We start from the raw sequence: 20,512 nt of genomic DNA, 5'->3' as shown, positions 1-20,512 counted from the left end.
GCGCCGTGCGCACGCGCACCGCCCGGAGCCGGCGGCGCCTGCGCACTCGCGAGTCCGGCCTGGGCCGCCGGCCCGGCGCGGGCGCCATGAAGCTGCTGCGGCGGGCGTGGCGGCGGCGGGCGGCGCTAGGCCTGGGCGCGCTGGCGCTGTGCGGGGCGGCGCTGCTCTACCTGGCGCGCTGCGCGGCCGAGCCCGGGGACCCCAGGGCGATGTCGGGCCGCAGCCCGCCTCCCCCCGCGCCCGCGCGCGCCGCCGCCTTCCTGGCAGTGCTGGTGGCCAGCGCGCCCCGCGCCGCCGAGCGCCGCAGCGTGATCCGCAGCACGTGGCTTGCGCGGCGCGGGGCCCCGGGCGACGTGTGGGCGCGCTTTGCCGTGGGCACGGCCGGCCTGGGCGCCGAGGAGCGGCGCGCCCTGGAGCGGGAGCAGGCGCGGCACGGGGACCTGCTGCTGCTGCCCGCGCTGCGCGACGCCTACGAAAACCTCACGGCCAAGGTGCTGGCCATGTTGGCCTGGCTGGACGAGCACGTGGCCTTCGAGTTCGTGCTCAAGGCGGACGACGACTCCTTCGCGCGGCTGGACGCGCTGCTGGCCGAGCTGCGCGCCCGCGACCCCGCGCGCCGCCGCCGCCTCTACTGGGGCTTCTTCTCGGGCCGCGGCCGCGTCAAGCCGGGGGGTCGCTGGCGCGAGGCCGCCTGGCAACTCTGCGACTACTACCTGCCCTACGCGCTGGGCGGCGGCTACGTGCTCTCGGCCGACCTGGTGCACTACCTGCGCCTCAGCCGCGACTACCTGCGCGCCTGGCACAGCGAGGACGTGTCTCTGGGCGCCTGGCTGGCGCCGGTGGACGTCCAGCGGGAGCACGACCCGCGCTTCGACACCGAATACCGGTCCCGCGGCTGCAGCAACCAGTACCTGGTGACGCACAAGCAGAGCCTGGAGGACATGCTGGAGAAGCACGCGACGCTGGCGCGCGAGGGCCGCCTGTGCAAGCGCGAGGTGCAGCTGCGCCTGTCCTACGTGTACGACTGGTCCGCGCCGCCCTCGCAGTGCTGCCAGAGAAGGGAGGGCATCCCCTGAGCCACCGCGGCCCGGCCCTCCGGGACACCTGCTTCACCCGGCGGCGCCTTGGGGCAGGTGACGAGCGGGCGCACTACGCCTGGGCCCCAAGGCCCCCGTCCCGCAGCCACGCTTGTGGTCGCTGCGTCCCGGCCTGCGTTTGGGAGATCCCTGCGGGTTGCCGGGGCAGCGCGCCGTGTCCAGGTGGAGGTGCCTGTTCCTGGACCTCAGCGAGCCTGATCCGGGCCCGGCCGCACGCTGACCCCCGTGCTGTCCCCGACCGGCTCGCGGGGCTGGGCGCCGATCTTCCGTGTCTGTTATCAGTGGCGTTTCTCACGTATGCGTCTCAGATCTAACGTGGTTTCACATCAATCCGCTTTCATGGGATTTTGGTCTCTGTCTAGTGACTTCGTGGTAAATGTAACTCAGTGTTTGCTTGCGACTTATTTATAAATATTGTAAGTTTGTGTCGATGAGTGTAAGTTGGCAATGCGCTCCTCTCGGTTTTTTTACATGATTTAAGGAAAGACTTTTATGTCAGAACTTGGTGCCTGTACCGTCAACCCCGCTGCTGCCCGTGTTTAAACGCAGGAGAACTTTAAAACTGGCCATCTATCTTTTCAGTGTACAAGTCACTGAACTCATTGTTTCTTTCTGAAGAGACTTTCCTTTCAAGGCTTCCCATGGGTCCGCGCCACACAGGGCCGGTGCTGCTTTATTTCAGACTCCGCCCCAGGTTCCAGGAATCCGAACCCCGGAGTGCTGACGCGGTTCCCCAACTTCCGCCTTAAGAAAACAGGACCAGCCGGCACCAGGCCCGTCTCTCACGTACTTTAACACATCCTTGGAAGCCCCTCATTTAATGAGAAAAGTGAACACTGCGGTCCTTGCCAAAGTAAAATGAAGCTGCCCCAGGACAAGGGGTGACCATGAGCTCCCTGGAGTCCGACGCGGGTTTTCTGTCTAGGGGACCTGGGTGGTCCCCGCTGTGGTCTTTGTTGTCCCACTTTGGGACCGGGTCCAGTCTGGGGTCTAGTCTCGAGCATCAGGGTCAGGCTCGGGGCAGGGCTGGGTTAGGCTCCGGGTCAGTCTCGCCATGGGTTTGGGAGCGGGTTTGGGTTACTTGCGTTTGAAGACAGCAGTGGTCTCAGGAGGAGGAAATGGGGGCGGGAGAGAGTGGTGATCTGTGGTCAGTGGGTCAGTGACCTGCACGGTGATTCTCCCACCTCCGAAAGGTAGGGGTGGGACTGGAGGCGTCCCCAGGTCAGGCCAATGAGTTCGCGCTCCGATGGGCCACCTTGAATCCAGGACTGACCGCCCCTGTGTGCACAGTTTGTTCTTGGACGAGGACTCGTGAGGATCCAGGGCTGGGGACCCCGGTGTGAGCAGTATGGGGCCCTGCCCTCCCCTGGGAGTTGTGGACTCGAGCCCAGGGGCTGCCCGTCACAGCGGTGTCCCAGGTCCCTGCCATCCGATTTTACCTGGGATGTCTTCTCTGGAGTTTGGAATTGCTTGAGGAACCCTGCGTGTGCTTGGAGAGGCCAGAGGGCTTGCTGAGAACCCCATGGACAATGGAGAGCGGGATTCGAACCAAGGGCTGGACTCCCACACCTCTGGCCTGCGTCGCCCAGTTCTTTGTGGCTCTGAAGAATTGGCCGCTGTGGAAAAGAGCAAATGTCCGAGACCCCCAACAGGAAGAGTCTAAAAATCCAGATTGCAACCACTTCTGACCTACAAAAAAATGGAAATTTAGTGTTTTTCAGCCTAAGACATTAAATTTCATATCAGAACAAAGCCTGCCCCAGGCTGACCCTCCCCAGCCGTACCATGGTGAACGGGTTCAGAGGATACGTGGGCTGAAGGCTGGGCCTCGGGAGGGCTGGGGGCTTCCAGAGCCGGGGCAGCTGCAGCTCTCTCTGGTCTCACCTGGAACTTGCCCTGTAGATCCTCCCTGCCCTGCGGCTCCATTCGAGCGTGCACGGGCCGTGGCATCCGTCCCCCAGGCGTCCTTCCCTGGTCTTAGCTTGTACAGCTCCCCACCCACCCAGGTACTCAGTTCCCGGAGACCAGGGTCAAACCAGGAGGCCCTCGGGAGATGGGGAGTCACCGAATTCATTTCCATGTGGGAACTTGGGATACAAAACAGCCGACTCTTCCTCAGCCACACGGATGTTTCTCCTCTAGTGGCCCCGAGAGCCTACCATGGAGGGGACAGTGTCAGGGCTGGACAGGCACGGCACAGCCACACGCACACAGTCCCCAGGAGGCGCAGGGCCGGCAGGGAATGCAGGTCAAGCCAAGAGGATGGGCTCTGGTCCCTTCAGGATCCCCCAGGAGGAGAGCACCCCCTTCTGCCCTCTTCCTGGGGACTATGGTCCTGCCTCTCTGCCCCCCGAGGCTGGCATGCAGGCACCTGACGTTGGCTCCAGCTCTCTGGGCCAGCCCTGGGTACCCGCCGGGCCTGTGGCCTGGGTGGTTGCCCCCAAGATGCAAAGTGCTACCTGTGTCCGGAGGCACCCCCGCCCCTGAGGCCTCCAGGTTCCCACCTGCCCACCTGTGTCTGGCTGGGATCCTGGCTGTCAAGGCTCCTGTTACGGGACTGAACTGTGCCCCCTAAAAGATATTCCAAGCCCTAACCCAGCAGCTACAAACTGACCTTGTCTGGAAGTCGGGTCTCTGCAGATGGAATCGCATTAAGGCAAGGTCCTGAGGTGGCCTTACTCCCACGGAACTGGTGTCCTCACCAGAAAAGACCTGGGAAAAGCCGCTGTGTGGCCAGAGACTGACATCCAGGCGATGCCTCTGCAGGCCAAGGATTGAGGACCCCCCACCCCCACCCCACCAGGCAAGGAAGGGCTCTACCCAGAGTCAGGAGCGTGGCCTCCAGGGCTTCGAGGGAAGACGCCCCATCCAGCAGCCCCCGGATGCTAGCCCCGTTCCCTGTGCCCGGCGCTCTTCGGTGCAGACGCAGGCAGGGGCTCCTGCAACCTTGTGGCATCACAGACGCCCAGCACTGACTGGGCCCAGATCTTCTCCTCCCCGCAGGGCTCAGCACACACCCTGTTCCCGGCAGGCCTCCATCAGTCCAGCCTGCAGCAGGGCTGCCCCCGCAGCCTGGGTCACCCCAGACTCTTCCACCCTCTCCCTGGCTGACTGTCCCAGCTCAGAGTCCTCAGGTCTAAGGGGGGCACGGCCCTCCTGTGGCCCCACCGGCCCCAGGCTCCCCAGCTGTGGCACCGTGAGACCGGCTGACGTTGCAGGAATGGAAGCCCCAGCGGCCCAGACGGCTTGGGGAGTCCTCGGGAGCAGGTGGCCAGAGACAGGCGCGTGCCAGGCCCTCCGCACCCAGAGCGGGGCCGGGAGGAGAGAGGAGGCCCCTTGTTCGCACAAGGCCCTGCTTCCTGGGCCCACAGCAGCCTGTCAAAGAGGAGTTTCCAGCTCCTTGGACTGGCTGTGTGGGGCCTGCTCCCTGGTTTCAGGGGCCTGGGGAGGGCATGGTGCTTTTTCCTGGTTTCCTACTCTGGGGTGAGCTGGCATCTCCCTCTCCCACTGTGGGCTGAGGGGAAAGACCTCTGTGTCCATCCCACAGGCCTGGCCAATCTCTGGGGTCCTCAAAGAGGAGGCTTTTGAGGGGGCACAGCCCAAACCCCTGGGCCTCCCCTTGAGGTCTCCTCCCAGCCCCCACCCAGACGACCTTCCCACAGCCTTGGGAGCTGAAACCCACGCCACCCCATCAAGTTGGCCTCTGTGGGTGTCCACACTCCTTTCCCTCAGGGCCAGGGTGGGTCCCCACCCCCAGCACTCACAGCCCCTCCTTCTCTGGCCGGCCTGCCCTCCGCACCCTCCCTGCCAAAGGCTGGTGCCGCTAGCCCTGCCCCGATGGCCACACTGCATCATGCTGGCCAGGTCAGAACCACCCGAGGAGAAGAACCGAGATCTGGCCCCACCCCATCCTCCTCGGAAGGTCTCTCTGGGACCCACCCCCACCCCCCGCCAAGGATCTGAGCCTCCCTCACCGAGGTTCCCAGCGGAGGTAGACAGTGGATGAGTGATCCCAGGAGAGCCGGCTGCAGCCAAGGGGCTGAAGGGAGGTGGAGGCGGGAGGGGCAGGAAGGAGGATCTGGAAGGCCCCAGGGGCTCCCCACCCATCTAGCCTCAGCCTCTGTCCTGGTCGCGTTGCCCAGCGAGGCCTTTCCTTGGACTGGGGCTCGGGTACTCTGCCCTGGTCGGGGCCACAGATGCCGCAAAGCCCCCTCAACTCAGCTAGCCAGGGTGCAAGACTGCGCCCACGGCTGAGTGTGGCCCTGCCAGGACCTCCTCAGCTGCATCCTCCAGAGTAAACACAGGTGGCCGCAGATCTTCCAGGGCCGGCCGGGCAGGCAGGACAGGAGCCCAGGAGGGCCGCAGTCCAGTTCCCCTCCCCGCTGACCCAGGGCCTGACCCAGCCCGGTGACCGGAGCAGAAGGAAACCCAAGCCCCAGCCCCTCCCTCCGGTGGCATCTGAAGGTCTCAGCGGCCCCAGCCTCCCCCAGGGGCCCCGCACCCACCGCCGCCCACCTCAGACCAGAGAGAAAGTGAGGGATGGGCAGAGCCAGGCCCAAGTCCCCACCGGGGCGACGATCACGGTGCCTCACCCTCAACCGCCCCACCCAGACCTTCCGACCCAGGAACAGCTGAACTCAGCCTAAAAAGCACCCGTCCCGAGGGCCTGAGTCCGTCCGGCCGTGGTGCCTCCTGCTGCAGAGATGTGTTTTGCACACCCCTGTGTGGCAGGGAGAAGCCCGGGCGTGCGGGCTGGGGGCCCAAGGGGTCTGGAGACGCTTCCCTGCGGAGACGGGGTTTGCCCAGCCCCCACCTGTCACGCTTCTCGTCACCCCCACGTGAGGGCCGTGGGCGCGGGGGGGTGGGCAGGAGGCCCTGCTGGGCTGGGTCACACGCATGACACCTGGCTGTCGCAACACAGATATCATCACACCCGGGCACCCGTGAGTCACTGCCCCAGAGCAGGGGCTGCCCCCAGCCTCCCAAACAAAGACCCTTTGTCCCCAGGCCTCTGGTGGCAGGCCCACCTGTACAGCAGTCAGATGCGCAGGCGGACAGACACGCCGGTGGCTCGGCAGGCACAGGCAGGGCCAGGGCGTGTTCCCGCACCCAGACACGCTTCCATTCCTGGGTCAGGGTCAGGCTGAGGGAGACCCCTGGGGGACAGGCCCTGAGGTCACCATAGCTCAGAGTGGCCTGAACTGGGAGTCCAAGCACAGACTGGCCAAGCCCAGCCGGTGAGCGACGGCCCCAGGACGCGGCGCCGAGCTCTGCCCCCAGCTCCAGCTCCCAGCGGCGTCGGAGCACAGCAGATCCCAGGGCAGCGCTCTGCAGGCAGGAAAGAGCTTCCCCTCGGGACAGCGTGCTGAGCAGCCCCCAGCTGAGGGTGGGAGCCCCGTCCCTGGACCCCTTCACCCAGTTCAGGGAGCCCCAAGTGCCGAAGCAGCCGTCACAGCTCCGTGGGCCCCTCTGCTGTCCCTGGCAGGACCAAAGCTATGTGGCCTCCTGGACCCCAGGGACCCCAGCCACGCCCGCTCCAAGCACTGAGTGGCCAGCCAAGCGCTCGGGCCCGGGGCCCTGGATGGCTGTCCTGGGTTTGCTCCCAAGGGGGCCGTGCTGCTGGCTCTGTAGAGAGTCCCAGTCCCGGGGCAGAGACCCACACAGATGTGCAGACACGTGGGCACACACGCACCAGTCGCAGGGACACACAACTGTCAACCCGGGGTCAACAACGGGGCACCTGGGTACATAGATTTTTACAAAGCAGGGCAGGCAGGTCTGTTTGGATCCTACAGGGCCCCCACACGCCCCCAGGCCACTCTTGTTCCCAGGCCCAGATGACGGTGGTCACCACGTGTGGTGTGGTCTGGGGTCTGGGACAGGCCCCAGGAACGCCCTGGGCTTACTCCAGAGAGGCTGGCAGGCAGCCCGAGGGGCCTTTGGAGCAGACACCCTCCCAGCTGCAGGGCGGCAGGGGCGGCAGGGGCGGCAGAGGCGGGGAGAAGGACGTGAAGACAGATGCCAAAGCTGGGCCTCCAGCACCTGCCTGTCCTGGCTGCAGCCCCAGGGTCCACACCCAGGTGCCCCCAGGGGCCAGGCCAGGGCAGCTGCATCTCCTACGTACCCCAACAGTGGGGCCCTTGAGGCACCGGGGACGGATGGGCAATGGTGTCCACACCTGACAGGCGGGGCTGGAGCGGGGCCCAGCCTCCTCCTCACAGCCAGGAGCCCCCAGCCCTGCCTCCCCTGGCTCCTGCTGCCCCCTCAGGGTGGCCGCCGCACCTGGCCCCAAGAGGACTTCCTGGCTACCCTGAGCTCCCGTCCGCATTTCTGTCCATTCAAGACCAGGACAGCACCAGGGCTGGGAATACTGGCTGCGACCCAGCCAAGGCAGCCCCGGGGCAGGGTGGGCCAGGCAGGTCCAGCTGGGACTCTAGGGAAGGGCTGGTCCTGCGAGCAGACGAGCTGGAGGGTTGGCAGGGGGAGTGTCCCCGCACCGGGCATGGCCCCTCCCAGGATGGCAGGGAGCCCACAGCAGGAGATTCTGATGCCCCCAGCCCCGGCCAGGCAGCAGGGTCGGCCTGCGGTCCTGGGAAGTCAGCCCTGGTGGAGGTCACGGAGAAGCCGGCAGCTCCCTGCCGCTCATGGCATGGGGTCAGGGGTCAGGGGTCAGGTTGAGGCCATCCAGCACGGAGCCGGCTGCTCTGGCTTTGCTCCTGCCAGGGTCCGCGAAGCTGCCAGACGCTTGGGACACTCAATACCCCAGCTCCCAAACCGGGGGGCACAGGCCTGAAGAGGTCCGTTTCCCTGGGCTCTCCAGGTCCCCCAGCCAGCCCAGACCCCGAGCAACAGCAGCTCTGGCTGGCCTGCACCTGCCCCGGGGACCCCACGCTCCGGCTGGGTGAGTGACAGGCATCTCCCACCCTCGTCAAGAGTCCAGGGTCCCTTCTATGGCAAACATTGCAGTGTGGGTCCAGCCCAGGAGGTGAGGCTGAGAGAGAATGAAGGGGTGCAGCTGGGCTGGGCCAGAGGATGGAGCCTTGGCTGGGAGGGCTGGGGGCCTGGACCCTCCTGTGACACCGCCCACCCCACCCCAACCTGTCCATTCCTTTGCTCCTGGGTGCCCAGAGGGGGCTGGCGACAGCACATTCCAGGGGAATTGCGGCTAAGTGGCTGATCACCTCCCACTGGGGCAGAAACCAGGAGGCAGAGGCCAGGGAGGTGGTGCCAGTGCCAGGACATCCCCACGCCCCCCCATTCACCCTGGCCCCAGCCCCCCCATTCACCCTGGCCCCCATGCCAGCCCCCAGCCACCCCCGACCAGCCCCCATCCCCGACCTCATTCACCCTGGCCCTGGTCTCCGCTTATTCACCCCAACCCTGGCCCTGCCTCATTCACCCCGGCCGTGGTCCCTGCCCCAGCCCCCACCGCCCCCATTCACCCGGGCCCTGGCCCCCAATTCATTCAGCCCTGGCCCCCCCCCCCCCAACTCCACGTCTCTTTGTCTCTCATCACCGTCTTGCTCTACTCGGCCCTGGGTCCCATTTCTGGCATGTCCATCTGTCATCACAGCTCCTACCTCCGGGGCTGGGTAGGGTGGGGGACTGGCTGCTGCTGAAGAACCTAGAGGGCCCCCATTCCCGGATGGTGAGGCCCCAGGCGGTGTTCAGAAGGGCCCGGCTGGGTGCTGCCTGATCCTGGGTGCCTGCCCCCAGCCCATTCTTGCCCAGGGTTGGCCCGTCAGGTTGGGGAGGAGCCACTGAAAACTGGAAGCAAACAGGGGAGTCCGCAGCCCGGGGCTCACGCCAACCAGAAAGGTCCAGGCCACGCTCCTGCCTCTGCCTCCTCAGGGCCCCCACACCGCTGTCCCCGCTGACCAGCTCCAGGAGGGCCCGGCACAGCCTTGGTTCCCCCTGCACAGATGCACAGCCGCCCGACTCTCTGGAAGGGAGCACTCTCGAGTGCTGTGGCCAAGCAGGGCAGGGGCTGCAGAAGGGAGACCCCCCGTTCCGGATCCAGGCCCCAGGGGGCAGGCCGTGCCCACAGAAGGGGTGCTGAGGGCAGAGAGGAGCCCCTAAGCCAGGGCCACAGCTTTGGCAAGTGAAGCAGAGGCCCCTCCAGACAGCCCCAGCCCCTGACGCCACTCTGGGGGGCCCAGGGAGAGAGGTGGGGACGGGTCACCAGCCAAGCTCACCTCGTGCCGATTGGCGCCTGCCCACACACCTCGTCGTGGGGCTGGGCCGTCCCGCCTCACTGCCCAGCAAGCCTTGGGGAGGGCCCCTTCTGTGCCAGCCCCGGCAGGTCCAGGTCCCAGGGGAGGGGTAACAGCCGTGGGCTCTGGCCTCTTCCAACCTCCCCAACCCCACCAGCGACTAAGGGCCCTGGATGCCAACCAGAGATGGCATCTCCGCAGCTCAGCAGAGGCCCGGACGTCCTGAGGCCAATTTACACTCTTTGGTGTGGGTTTGCCAGAGCCAAAATGGGGTGGCAGTGGGGGTGGGGCCCAAATCTACAGGACCTGCCAGGGAGCAGCGGCATGATGGTCACATATGGGGCCCACCCCACCCTCCATGGGGCAATTCTGGCCCCTAAGGCCCCCGAGGGGCCCTGGTCATTAGGGTGCGGCCATCCCGAGAGCAGGCGAGGAGAAGTGCTGGTTCCAGCCCTGCTCCACCTGGGTGCCCCGGGCACGGCACGGTCTGGGCGCACCTGAGCCCACAGGGGTGCCTTTCAGCTCCACACGCCTGCGGCAGCCAGCGCATGCAAGCACGCGGTCCCGTGTGTGGCATGCACGTCCTCTTGCCCTGCACAGAGCCCCCCACAGGACGCAGGCCTCCCGAGGGCCCAGAACAGTGCTGCTCCCCAACCTCTGGGGCTTCCAGTGCCCCACGGCCTGCTGACCCCCAAGGCTGGACAGGCCGTGGGCAGAGCTGAGTGGGGCCGGCACGGACAGTTGTCCTTGTCCTCAGGGTCGACGTGGCCCCTGCAGGGGCTGCCAGGGCAGCGCCCAGCCTCTGGCCATCACCATAACCCCGGGCCAGGCAAGTCGGCCCCGAGGAAGGCTCTACGGCCCATACCCCAAGCTACCGGGCTCCCCTGTGAACAGCACCCTTCTGCCCCCACCCATCTCCCGCCGACCTCGGCAGCCCGGCCTCCACCCCCAGTGAAACATCCAGGCAGCACTCGAGGGCGGTAGGGAGGGTGGAGGGCTCTTTATTGTGGTGACCACAGGCATCAGTGGGAGGGTCCCCGGGATCCGGCGGCAGCTCCTCGCCAGCCCCCCTCAGCGCCCTCACGTGCCCAGGAGCAGCCCGGAGAAGCTGGAGCCGGCCTGGATGGTGAGGACGGCCCCGGAGCCATTGTCCACAAACACAGAAGCGTACTGTCCAGCCTGTAAGAAGCACGGGGACGTCACAACCGCAGCCACAGCCCAGCCACTCGGTGGCCAACGTCTGCCCACCTGCCCTGCGCTAGGAGGTGCCGAGGCCCCAGAGATCTGCACCCTGAGTGCACCGAGCTCACACCCGGCCCAGCCCCTGAGTGCACCCGAGCCCTCCCGCTCACACCCGGCCCGGACTCACCTGCAGCTGCAGCAGCCCCTGCACCTGTACTGTGAAAACCCTGCTATTGCTCTCCAGGCCTGAGACGGCCTCCAGGCACCTGAACACAGCCCCACAGGGCAAGAGGGAGGCGTTGCAGGTCCAGGGGGCCAAGACCCGCTCCAGTGCCCAGAGACCCCTGTGGCCTGTGAGCCCCTCCAAGGGTGGTCCGGGGGCTGCCGCCTGGAGCGGGGGCTGAGGTCACTCACGTGTGGCGCTGGCACAGGGACTCGATACAGATGAGAACACGCACCACGTCCCGGGCTCGCAGCCGGGCCTTGCCCTGCAGCTCACTGTGGTCTGCGGAGAGAGCCCTGGGGAGGGTGGTGCATGGGGGGCGGGGTGGGGGCCGGTGGGGAGGGGCTTCAGGGCACACATCCCAGGACAGGCCCAGGAGTGGCTGCTGGGGCTGGGGAGGGGGCGCCTGAGGCCAGGCGTGCAGCAGGGACCCCATGCCCAGTCCAAGGCCCCCCATGGGGCATGGGGCAGGGGGTAGGTCCCTAACAGGACCCGCACCCGGGGCTGGCGATGCCAGGCGCCCCCAGAAAGCTCAGCCCCAGCCCCGTCACAGCACACGGCACTGCCCCATCCGGCTCACCCACGTGCAGACTGGCAGAGAACTGGAAGATGCCGGACACGGGGGCCGTGAACCGACCCGAGGCCAGGCTCAGACCGGAGCCTCGCAGGAAGGCACCTTGGGCAGCAGGCTGTGAGGGGCAGCGGGTGAGCGGCCAGCGCAGGGCCTGGCCCCCACCCTACACACCCCGCCTGGGGAAGGTGCCTGCAACCGACAGCCCCTCACTCGGAGCAGGTCTCCCGGGACCCTCATGCTCACTGTGGGCACCAACAGGACTGACCCTCGAGTCCACACCCAGGAGGGTCTCCCTGCCTCCCGGCTACCGGGGACCCACGCTCCGTCTGGGCATAAAGTGTGATCTGGGCCCCCAGGGCCTCCCAACCCTGACCCGAGGCAGCCCCTAGCCCTCCAAGCCCCGCCCCCAACCCCCAACCCACGTGCTGCCCCATGAGTGTCAGGCGGTGTGTGTGGTCCCGTCTTGCCTGTGGGGCCCCACCCAACGCCCCGCTCTAAGCTCCCGGCCCCACTCACAGCCTGGAAACCATGCAGCTCCACCAGCGTCCGCTTGTCCACCCGGCGGGGGCCCTGCAGCCGGCAGTGAAAGGCCTCGCCCACCAGCCGCAGGCCCGCCCCCTGGGGCAGCAGCAGGTCCAGAAGCCCTGAGAACCGGCGCTCCTTGGCCTCTGTGGGGAGGAGGGCACAGGCGGCCAGCAGGGTCAGCACAGGGCCCAGGCACGTCTGGACTCTGGGCAGTGCAGGGCAGCTGACCTTTCAGCAGCTCCTGAAACTCGTGAAGCAGAGTCTCCGTGGTCACTTCTGCACCTGGAGGTCCTGGGGGACCGAAGAGATCCCGCTGGGGGGAGAGAGAAGCAGGTGAGGGGCCCAGTGGGACCCGGTGGGAGCTACCACCACACCCTGTCCTGGGCTCAGACCCTGCAGCAGCCCGGGCGGGGCTCACCGGCTTCTTGTCCCTGCTTCCGCACCGCTTCCTTAAGGCGCCGTCGTCCGGCCGCCGGACAAAGTTCAGCCATGTCATGTGGGCGTCGGAGAACTCAGGTCCTGAGGCCTGGGATGGCTGAAGGGACGGGACGGGGCTAGCGCACTGAGGCTGCACCCTGCAGAGAGCTGGGACCCCAGGGCAGCGGGGAGCACTCAGGGCAGACCCAGGGAAGGCATCGCCGGCCAGGAGAAGGACCCACGGCCGCCCTTGGGGGAGTCAGAACCCTGACGTCCTAATGCCACCAGCAAGGCAGGCATGCGGGGCTTCTGTGGACACTGCCAGAGCCTGACGCCCTGAGCCCCTTACTCCTCCTCCACTCCTCCCCCTCCTCCCCCAATCCTCCCCCCCTCCTCTCCCCTCTCCCCCCTCCTCCCCCAACTCCTTCCCCTACTCATCTCCCTCCTCCCCCCACTCATCTCCCCTCCTCCCCTCTTCCCCCTCCTCCCCCCACTCCTCATCTCCCTCCTCCTCCCACTCCTCTCCCCTCCTCCCCCCACTCTTCCCCCTCCTCCCCCCACTCTTCCCCCTCCTCCCCTCTTCTCCCTCCTCCCCCCACTCTTCCCCCTCCTCCACTCTTCCCCCTCCTCCCCCCACTCTTCTCCCTCCTCCCCTCTTCCCCCCACTCCTCCCCCACTCCTCTCCCCTCCTCCCCCCACTCTTCCCCCTCCTCCCCCCACTCTTCCCCCTCCTCCCCCACACCTCTCCCCTCCTCCCCCACACCTCTCCCCTCCTCCCCCCACCCTACCCTCTCCTCCCCCCATTCCTCCCCCACTCCTCAGGCATCCGCTATCCGCTTGCTCTCCTGTTGACCACCACCGCAATGTGCTGAAGGGACCCGGCGCCCTGGAGGGGCCTGTACATCAGCCCATCTGGGGGCTGAGAGCCAGAGGCAACAGAGAGCAGGCTGCAGGAGAACCACCCAACCCTGGAAGCCTGGAGGGCCAGCCTGAGCACACACCTCACAGCCCTCCAGCCGGCACCCTTTGAGGGAGGCCCGCCACCCTGCAGGGTCTCTGGAGGAGTGGCCCTGGGCAGTGGGGTGCCCCCTCCCTTCCAGGGGGACTGGCCCGGACTGCTGAAGACCCCCCCACTGCCCCGCCCCTGCCAGCACTGCCAGCCTGGCCCTAGCGCCGGGAACCAGCCCACTCTTCCCGAGCTGGCAGAGCCGCGGCCTCAACCCTCCTCAGCCTGCCCATCTGGGAAACGGGGCCTCGGGCTCCAGGGGGGCCGCGTGGGCTGAGAGGCAGCCGGGCTGGCTGCAGCAGAGACGCCCTCGGGAGGAGGGAGACCAGCATCAAAGGTGTGAGGGCCGGGGGTGGGGGCTGCTCCGGCAACTGCGGCTCCCCTCCCAGTCCTGGGGCCCGCGACGGCAGCAGCAAGACCTGCCATCCAAGACCCCTGGAGAGACCCTGAGCAGGAGAGAAGAAGCCCAGGGTTGAGGTGGGCTCGGGGCCTTCTGTCTTTGTGAGGACGCCCGGCCTGACTGGGGCCCCAGGACTTAACCTGCAAGAGGGGGTGTTAGCTACACAGGACCCCCAGAAAGCACAAACGACAGGCTCGCCATGGCGTCTCCAGCCGCAGGAGTCATGGGGCGCTGGACTCTCAAGGGGTCTGGTGAACCATCCAGCAAGCAGCCGGAGCCTCCCCACCCCCGCCCCCAAATCAGCAATTAACCTAATAGCAACAGGTTCCTCCGGGCGCGGCAGGCCCAGGCTTCAAAGGGTTAACTGTGGCCCCCAACCGCGGGAAGCCCCCTTCACCCACCCACCCCAGGCCAGCTGGGGGCCAGGTCTCCGCTGCAGAGGAGGAGAGGGCTTCCCAGAGGCCGGCCTAGCTGGGCTGCAGCAGATTCCCAAGGCAGGACCGTGGCCGAGGCCTCGAAAAGGGCGACCCGGAGGCAGAGCCGGCAGGGACAGAGCCTGCTGGGGGAGGACGCCCCAGAGCCCCAGCTCCGAAGCTGCCCCGCGAGGGCCCACGTGCGTCCCGGCCGCGTACCTTGGGGGCCTCGGGCAGCCCCTCGCGGGAGGACGCGCTGGCGGTGGCGTTGGGGGGATCTGCGCGCTGGCCAGGCTGCTGCGTCCTCTGTGCTTCCCGCCGGGCCCCGACGCCCCCGAGGAGCACGAGCTGCGGCCCGAGGAGGACCACGACCGCGGCCCAGGCCCAGCGCCGCATGGCTCCGTCCCGAGGCGGCTCAGCACGGTGAGTCTCGGCGCCAGGGCGCAGTCATGGGGACGGCCGGCGCTCAGAGCCCCCGCGCGGGGGCGAGGCCCAGGGGCGCGCCCGGCCTCCGCCGCTGCATGTCTGCGCGGACCTGCCCGGAACGGCGGCGCGACGGCGCTCAGGTCCCCCCGGGGTCCCGCTCCAGCCCCCGCTCCCAGCCCCAGTCCTCTCTGGCCTTCTCACTCCGCTGCCCAGTAAATCCTCCCCTCGCCTCCTCCTCCCCAGACCTCGCGGGCTCCAGGGTGGGGGCTCACACTCGGATGATCAGCCAGCCGCCCGGGCGCCCCGACGGCCAGGGACGGAGACGGGGCGGAGACCCCCACTGACCCCTGCCGCTGCTTCTTGCCTCCCGTCCCCAGACCCCACCCTGCCCCCATTGCTTCCCCAAAGGTCCACCTCATTCTGGGAACAGTGCAGACGGCTGCCTACCTCCTCGCCCTCCCTCCCAGCTGAACTCAACCTGGCTCCCCTCACAGCAGCCTCTGCAGCCAGCCACCGGAGGGCAGCTACCAGCCAGCCAAAGCCCCAGCCCCTTCCCACGACCTCCTCACCCAGGCCCTCCCGGGTGCCCCGCCCTGACTCCTGACTCACGGCCCCGGCCCAGGGTCCTGGGGGTGCTGGCGGGCCTGGCTGGGGCCCCACTCGGGGGAAAGGTGAGGCCAGATCATGGCGACAGGCCCCTTGGGCTCAGTCGCTGGAGGAAGGGGGTGGCCAGGTGGGGCTGGAAGACCCTCCAGCCGCTGGTCCTGGCCGAGGCTAACAGTGGCCCAAGGTCAACATGCCGGCCCTGATGGACAGCTCGGAACACTCCAGACCCTCCCTTCTTGCCAGACACGAAGGCAGCCACGCCGAGACCCCAGCCTCAGCCCCAGCCCCAGGCCACATCCACAGGCAGAGCCACCGGAGACCAGGCTGGGATGGGGATGACACTTGGGAACCCACCAGGGACCCCGGCTGCCCCCTCGCCCTCCGAGCTCTCAGGCACTGACTGGCATCTCCAGAGCGCACTGTGGAAGCCTCCCGGCCCCGTCTCCGCTGGTGAAGGTGGTGGAGGACCCTGGGGACACGGCACAGCGCCCACACAGTACCAGCCCTGCTGGACCCCCACAGGTGAGCCCTGGATGTGGCCTGCATCTAGCATGGGTCGGGAAAGGCAGCCCCAACACCTCTCAATCCAGGCTTGGGGCAAAGGGAGGGGTGGGCAGGTGCCTTGGCCAAGGAGACCCCCCGCCCAGGGCTACCAGACCCCTCCTCACAGGCAGGGCATCCAAATTTTCTCTCTCACCCACTGGCAATGAGCTCCCCTGTGACTCTAGACAGAACAGGCTGGATTTCCAACTCTGACCTACAGGCAGGAAAGTGGGCAGCCCTGGGAGGCTGGACTTCCCACTCAGCCCTACACGCAGGAAAATGGGCAGCCCTGGGAGGCTGGAGCGAGGGAGGCTGGGCCTCCCACTCTGCCCTACAGGCAGGAAAATGGGCAGCCCTGGGAGGCTGGACCGAGAGAGGCTGGACTTCCCACTCTACCCTACAGGCAGGAAAATGGGCAGCCCTGGGAGGCTGGAGTGAGGGAGGCTGGGCCTCCCACTCTGCTCTACAGGCCGGGACACAGGCAGCCCTGGGAGGCTGTACCGAGGGAGGCTGGGCCTCCCACTCCGCCCTACAGGCCGGGACACAGGCAGCCCTGGGAGGCTGTACCGAGGGAGGCTGGGCCTCCCACTCTGCCCTACAGGCAGGAAAACGGGCAGCCCTGGGAGGCTGGACCGAGGGAGGCTGGACTTCCCACTCTACCCTACAGGCAGGAAAACGGGCAGCCCTGGGAGGATGGACCGAGGGAGGCTGGGCCTCCCACTCTGCCCTACAGGCAGGAAAACGGGCAGCCCTGGGAGGCTAGACTGAGGGAGGCTGGGCCTCCCATTCTGCCCTACAGGCAGGAAAACGGGCAGCCCTGGTGTAGAGGGCAGCCCTACAGGGTTTGTGGGTTTTTCTCCCCGTGTGTGGAGATGAGAGATCGTAGAAATAAAGATACAACACAAAGAAATAAAAAAGACAGCTGGGCCCGGGGGACCACTACCACCAAGATGTGGAGACCGGCAGTGGCCCCGAATGCCAGGCTGCGCTGTTATTTATTGGATACAAGACAAGGGGGCAGGATAAGAAGTGTGAGCCATCTCCAATGAGGTAAGGTCACGTGGGTCACGTGTCCACTGGACGGGGGCCCTTCCCTGTTTGGCAGCCAAGGCGGGGGCCGGGGAGAGAGAGAGACAGCTTACGCCATTATTTCTGCTTATCAGAGACTTTTAGTACTTTCACTAATTTTGCTACTGTTATCTAGAAGGCAGAGCCAGGTGTACAGGATGGAACGTGAAGGCGGACCAGGAGCGTGACCGCTGAAGCACAGCATCGCAGGGAGACGGTTAGGCCTCCGGATAACTGTGGGCGGGCCTGACCCTCCACAAGAGGTGGAGGAGCAGAGTCTTCTCTAAACTCCCCCAGGGAAAGGGAGACTCCTTTTCCCAGTCTGCTAAGTAGCAGGTGTTTTTCCTTGACACTGACGCTACCGCTAGACCACGGTCTGCTTAGCTCACGGGTGCCTTCCCAGGCGCTGGCGTTACTGCTAGACCAAGGAGCCCTCTGGTGGCCCTGTCCGGGCGTAACAGAAGGCTCACACTCTTGTCTTCCGGTCACTTCTCACCATGTCCCTTCAGCTCCTATCTCGGTATGGCCTGGTTTTTCCTAGATTATGATTATAGAGCGAGGATTATTATAATATTGGAATAAAGAATAATTACTACAAACTAATGATTAGTGACACATATGGTCTATACCTAGTATAACTCTTTGTTATTTTATATATTTTGTTACATTGGGACAGCTTGTGCCCTCGGTCTCTTCCCTCGGCACCTGGGTGACTTGCTGCCCTCACCCTGGGAGGCTGGGCCTAACTGGGAAGGATGTGTCTTCGTGTTCCCAACCCCAGGCACCTTTAAAACGAGCTGAGCCTGGCACCCAGGCAGGAACACTCAGCCCCCACGCTCCCTCTAGAAGACGACCAAGAGGACCCCACCCTCTGGGTCGCCCACCAAGGATCCAGAGTACCCTGGGCCACAGCCACGAGCTGCTCACAAGGGGAGGCTCAGGTGCAGCTGCTGGCTCTGCTCACCCCCTGCACCCCCCAACGCAGACACCCTGACACCCCCCGGGCCCTGGAAAAATGGCAAAGGACCATGGTGCCCTGCCCAGCCGCCTGCTGCAGGGAGAGCAGCTCCCTCAGACCCGGAGTGCTCTGCTGTGCCGGCTGGTTCATCAGCACTCAGGCAGGCCTGGGCATGCGCTCACAGAGAAGCTCGAGGCTGCCAGAACACAGGAAACGCCTCTTCTTTCCTGTGTCCACGAGGCCACGTGCTGCACCTGTCTGCAGAATATCAACCTTTAAGGGGCTTTTCTCTCCTCATTAAAAGACTTCACAGTGTGCTCTGCATGGCGAGGGGACACACCGTGCTCCCAGGGGGAGGTCAAGGACGGCCTCCACCGGTGACACCACAAGAACAGAGGGGCCCACGATTCCTCTAAGGGAGACGGGGACAGAGGGTCAGACGTGCCCGGCCCAACAGGCCAAACATCATTTTTTTTTTTTTTTAGACAGAGTCTCACTCTGTCAGCCAGGCTGGAGAGCAGTGGCACGATCTTGGCTCACTGCAACCTCCACCTCCTGGACTCGAGTGATTCTCCTGCCTCAGCCTCCTGAGTAGCTGGGATTACAAGCACATGCCACCATGCCCGGCTAATTTTGTATTTTCAGTAGAGACAGGGTTTCACCATGTTGGCCAGGCTGGTCTCGAACTCCTGACCTCAGGTAATCTGCCCACCTCAGCCTCCCAAAGCGCTGGGATTACATGAGTGAGCCACTACACCCGGCCCAAACATCATTTTTTATTTTGGGCCAGTGCAGACAACATGCCATGGGCACCACCTTCACTGCTTGACCGATGATCGCTAAAAGGTGAGATTTCAGTTGGGCGTGCTGCTCACACCTGTAATCCCAGCACTTTGGGAGGGTGAGGCAAGCAGATCACGAGGTCAGGAGTTTCAGACCAGCCTGGCCAATATGGTGAAACCCCGTCTCTACTTAAAATTAGCTGGGTGTGATGGCAGGCACCTGTAATCCCAGCTACTTGGGAGGCTGAGGCAGGAGAATCACTTGAACCCAGGAGGCAGAGGTCGCAGTGAGCGGAGATCACACCACTGTACTCCAGCCTGGGCGACAGAGCAAGACTCTGTCTCAAAAAAAAAAAAGAAAAAGTTGAGATTTTAGTCGGGCGCAGTGGCTCACGCCTGTGATCCTGACTCTTTGGGAGGCCGAGGCAGGTGGATCCCTTGAGCTCAGGAGTTCAAGACCAGCCTGCGCAACATGACGAAACTCCATCTCTACAAAAAATACAAAAATTAGCCAGGCATAGTGGCACACACTTGCGGTCCCAGCTGTGTAGGGGGCTGAGTTTGGAGGATCCCTTGAACCCAGGAGGCCACCGTTACATGTGGGCGGCAAGCCACTCAGATGCCGAGGCAAGAGACCGAGGGCACGAGCTGTTCCAGTGTAATAAAGAAAATATACACAATAAGAATAGTTATACTAGAAATAGATTATAGATGTGACGATATATGAATATTCTTAATCATTAGTTTCTAGCATTACTCTTTATTCCAATATTATAATAATCTCTGTTCTACAACTATAACCTAGGAAAAACCAGGCCATACAGAGATAGGAGCTGAGGGGACATAGTGAGAAGTGACCAGGAGACAAGAGTGTGAGCCTTCTGTCACGCCCGGACAGAGCCACCAGAGGGCTCCCTGGTCTAGCGGTAACGCCAGCGCCGGGGAAGACGCCCGTTACTTAGCAGACCTTGGTCTAGCGGTAGTGCTAGCGCCTGGGAAGGCACCAGTTACTTAGCAGACGGGGAAAGGGAGTCTCCTTTTCCCCGGGGGAGTTAGAGAAGACTCTGCTCCGCCACCTCTTGTGCAAGGCGACATCAGTCAGGCCCACCCGCAGCCATCCAGAGGCCCGTCTCCCCGTGATGCTGTGCTTCAGCGGTCACGCTCCCGGTCTGCTTTCGTGGTCCGCCCTGTACACCGGGCTCCGCCTTCTAGATAGCAGTAGCAGAATTACTGAAAGTACTAAAGTCTTTGAAATGCATGGAAGAAAGAATGGTGTAAGCTGTCTTCTCTCTCCGCCTCGGCTGCCAAACAGGGAAGGGCCCCCGTCCAGTGGACACGAGACCCACGTGACCTTACCTATCATTAGAGATGGCTCACGCTCCTTACCCTGCCCCCTTGCCTTGTATCCAATAAATAACAGCGCAGCCAGGCATTCGGGGCCACTACCGGCCTCCATATCTTGGTGGTAGTGGTCCCCCGGGCCCAGCTGTCTTTTCTTCTATCCCTGTCTTGTGTCTTTATTTCTATGATCTCACATCTCTCTGTACACGAGAAGAACCCACAGGCCCAGTAGGGCTGGACCCTGCAGTTACAGGGAGCCATGATAGCACCATTGCACTCCACACTGGGCAACAACAGACCAAAAAAAAAAAAAAAAACAAAGTTGAGATTTCACATCTAGACGACATTTGAGACAGGGTCTGGCTTCGCTGCCCAGGCTGGACTGCGGTGGCTCCATCGTGGCTCACTGTAGCCTCCACCTGCCGGGCTCAGGCAAGCCTCCCACCTCAGCCTCCTGAGTAGCTAGGACCAAAGGTGCACATCACCACACCAGGTAGTGTTTTGTATTTTTTGTGAGATGGGGTCTCACTACATTGCCCAGGCTGGGCTCAAGAGATCCACCCCTCAGCCTCCCAAAGTGCTGGGATTATAGGCGGCAGCCACTGCACCCGGCAGTAGCGTGTTGAGTCAACACTCTATTCGTTAGCATTCCCCCTCCCATGAGCCTCGGGAGACACCGGGCTTTGGAAGTGATGCTGGCGGTCACAGAAGCGGAGATCAGGGCAGGGTTGGCATCTA

The 20,512-nt window shown here is 64.6% G+C and overlaps 2 protein-coding genes across 2 annotated transcripts; one reads left to right on the top strand and one right to left on the bottom strand.

Moving 5' to 3' along the window:
- The first annotated feature begins 37 nt into the window (after positions 1-37).
- B3GALT6 (beta-1,3-galactosyltransferase 6) lies at positions 38-1,988 on the top strand. The gene has a single exon (XM_055381968.2). It carries the CDS (start codon positions 87-89, stop codon positions 1,074-1,076), a length of 990 nt encoding a protein of 329 aa, XP_055237943.1. The 5' UTR covers positions 38-86; the 3' UTR covers positions 1,077-1,988.
- Positions 1,989-10,265: 8,277 nt separating this feature from the next.
- Positions 10,266-14,629, bottom strand: C1QTNF12 (C1q and TNF related 12). Its single transcript, XM_055382035.2, has 8 exons — positions 14,270-14,629; positions 12,233-12,349; positions 12,043-12,127; positions 11,806-11,957; positions 11,296-11,404; positions 10,907-10,997; positions 10,680-10,758; positions 10,266-10,489 (listed from the first exon to the last, which is right to left on the bottom strand). Exons 1-8 carry the CDS (start codon positions 14,444-14,446, stop codon positions 10,391-10,393), a joined length of 909 nt encoding a protein of 302 aa, XP_055238010.2. The 5' UTR covers positions 14,447-14,629; the 3' UTR covers positions 10,266-10,390.
- Positions 14,630-20,512: the final 5,883 nt, after the last annotated feature.

Source organism: Gorilla gorilla, chromosome 1 (genome assembly GCF_029281585.2).
Source record: "Gorilla gorilla gorilla isolate KB3781 chromosome 1, NHGRI_mGorGor1-v2.1_pri, whole genome shotgun sequence".
NCBI classification, from domain to species: domain Eukaryota; kingdom Metazoa; phylum Chordata; class Mammalia; order Primates; family Hominidae; genus Gorilla; species Gorilla gorilla.
The sequence above is the reverse complement of the archived record's forward strand: the minus strand, read 5'-3'. Positions and strand labels throughout refer to the sequence as shown.

Bases quoted from the DNA above. Each gene is read 5' to 3' on its own strand.
- C1QTNF12 (XM_055382035.2), bottom strand. From the start codon at position 14,446: ATGCGGCGCTGGGCCTGGGCCGCGGTCGTGGTCCTCCTCGGGCCGCAG. The intron at 11,405-11,805 runs GTGAGTGGGGCC...TGCCCCTCACAG, and splicing joins AGCTGCATGGTTTCCAGGCT to CCTGCTGCCCAAGGTGCCTT. The intron at 10,998-11,295 runs GTGAGCCGGATG...CTCTCTCCGCAG, and splicing joins CTCTGCCAGTCTGCACGTGG to ACCACAGTGAGCTGCAGGGC.
- B3GALT6 (XM_055381968.2), top strand. From the start codon at position 87: ATGAAGCTGCTGCGGCGGGCGTGGCGGCGGCGGGCGGCGCTAGGCCTG.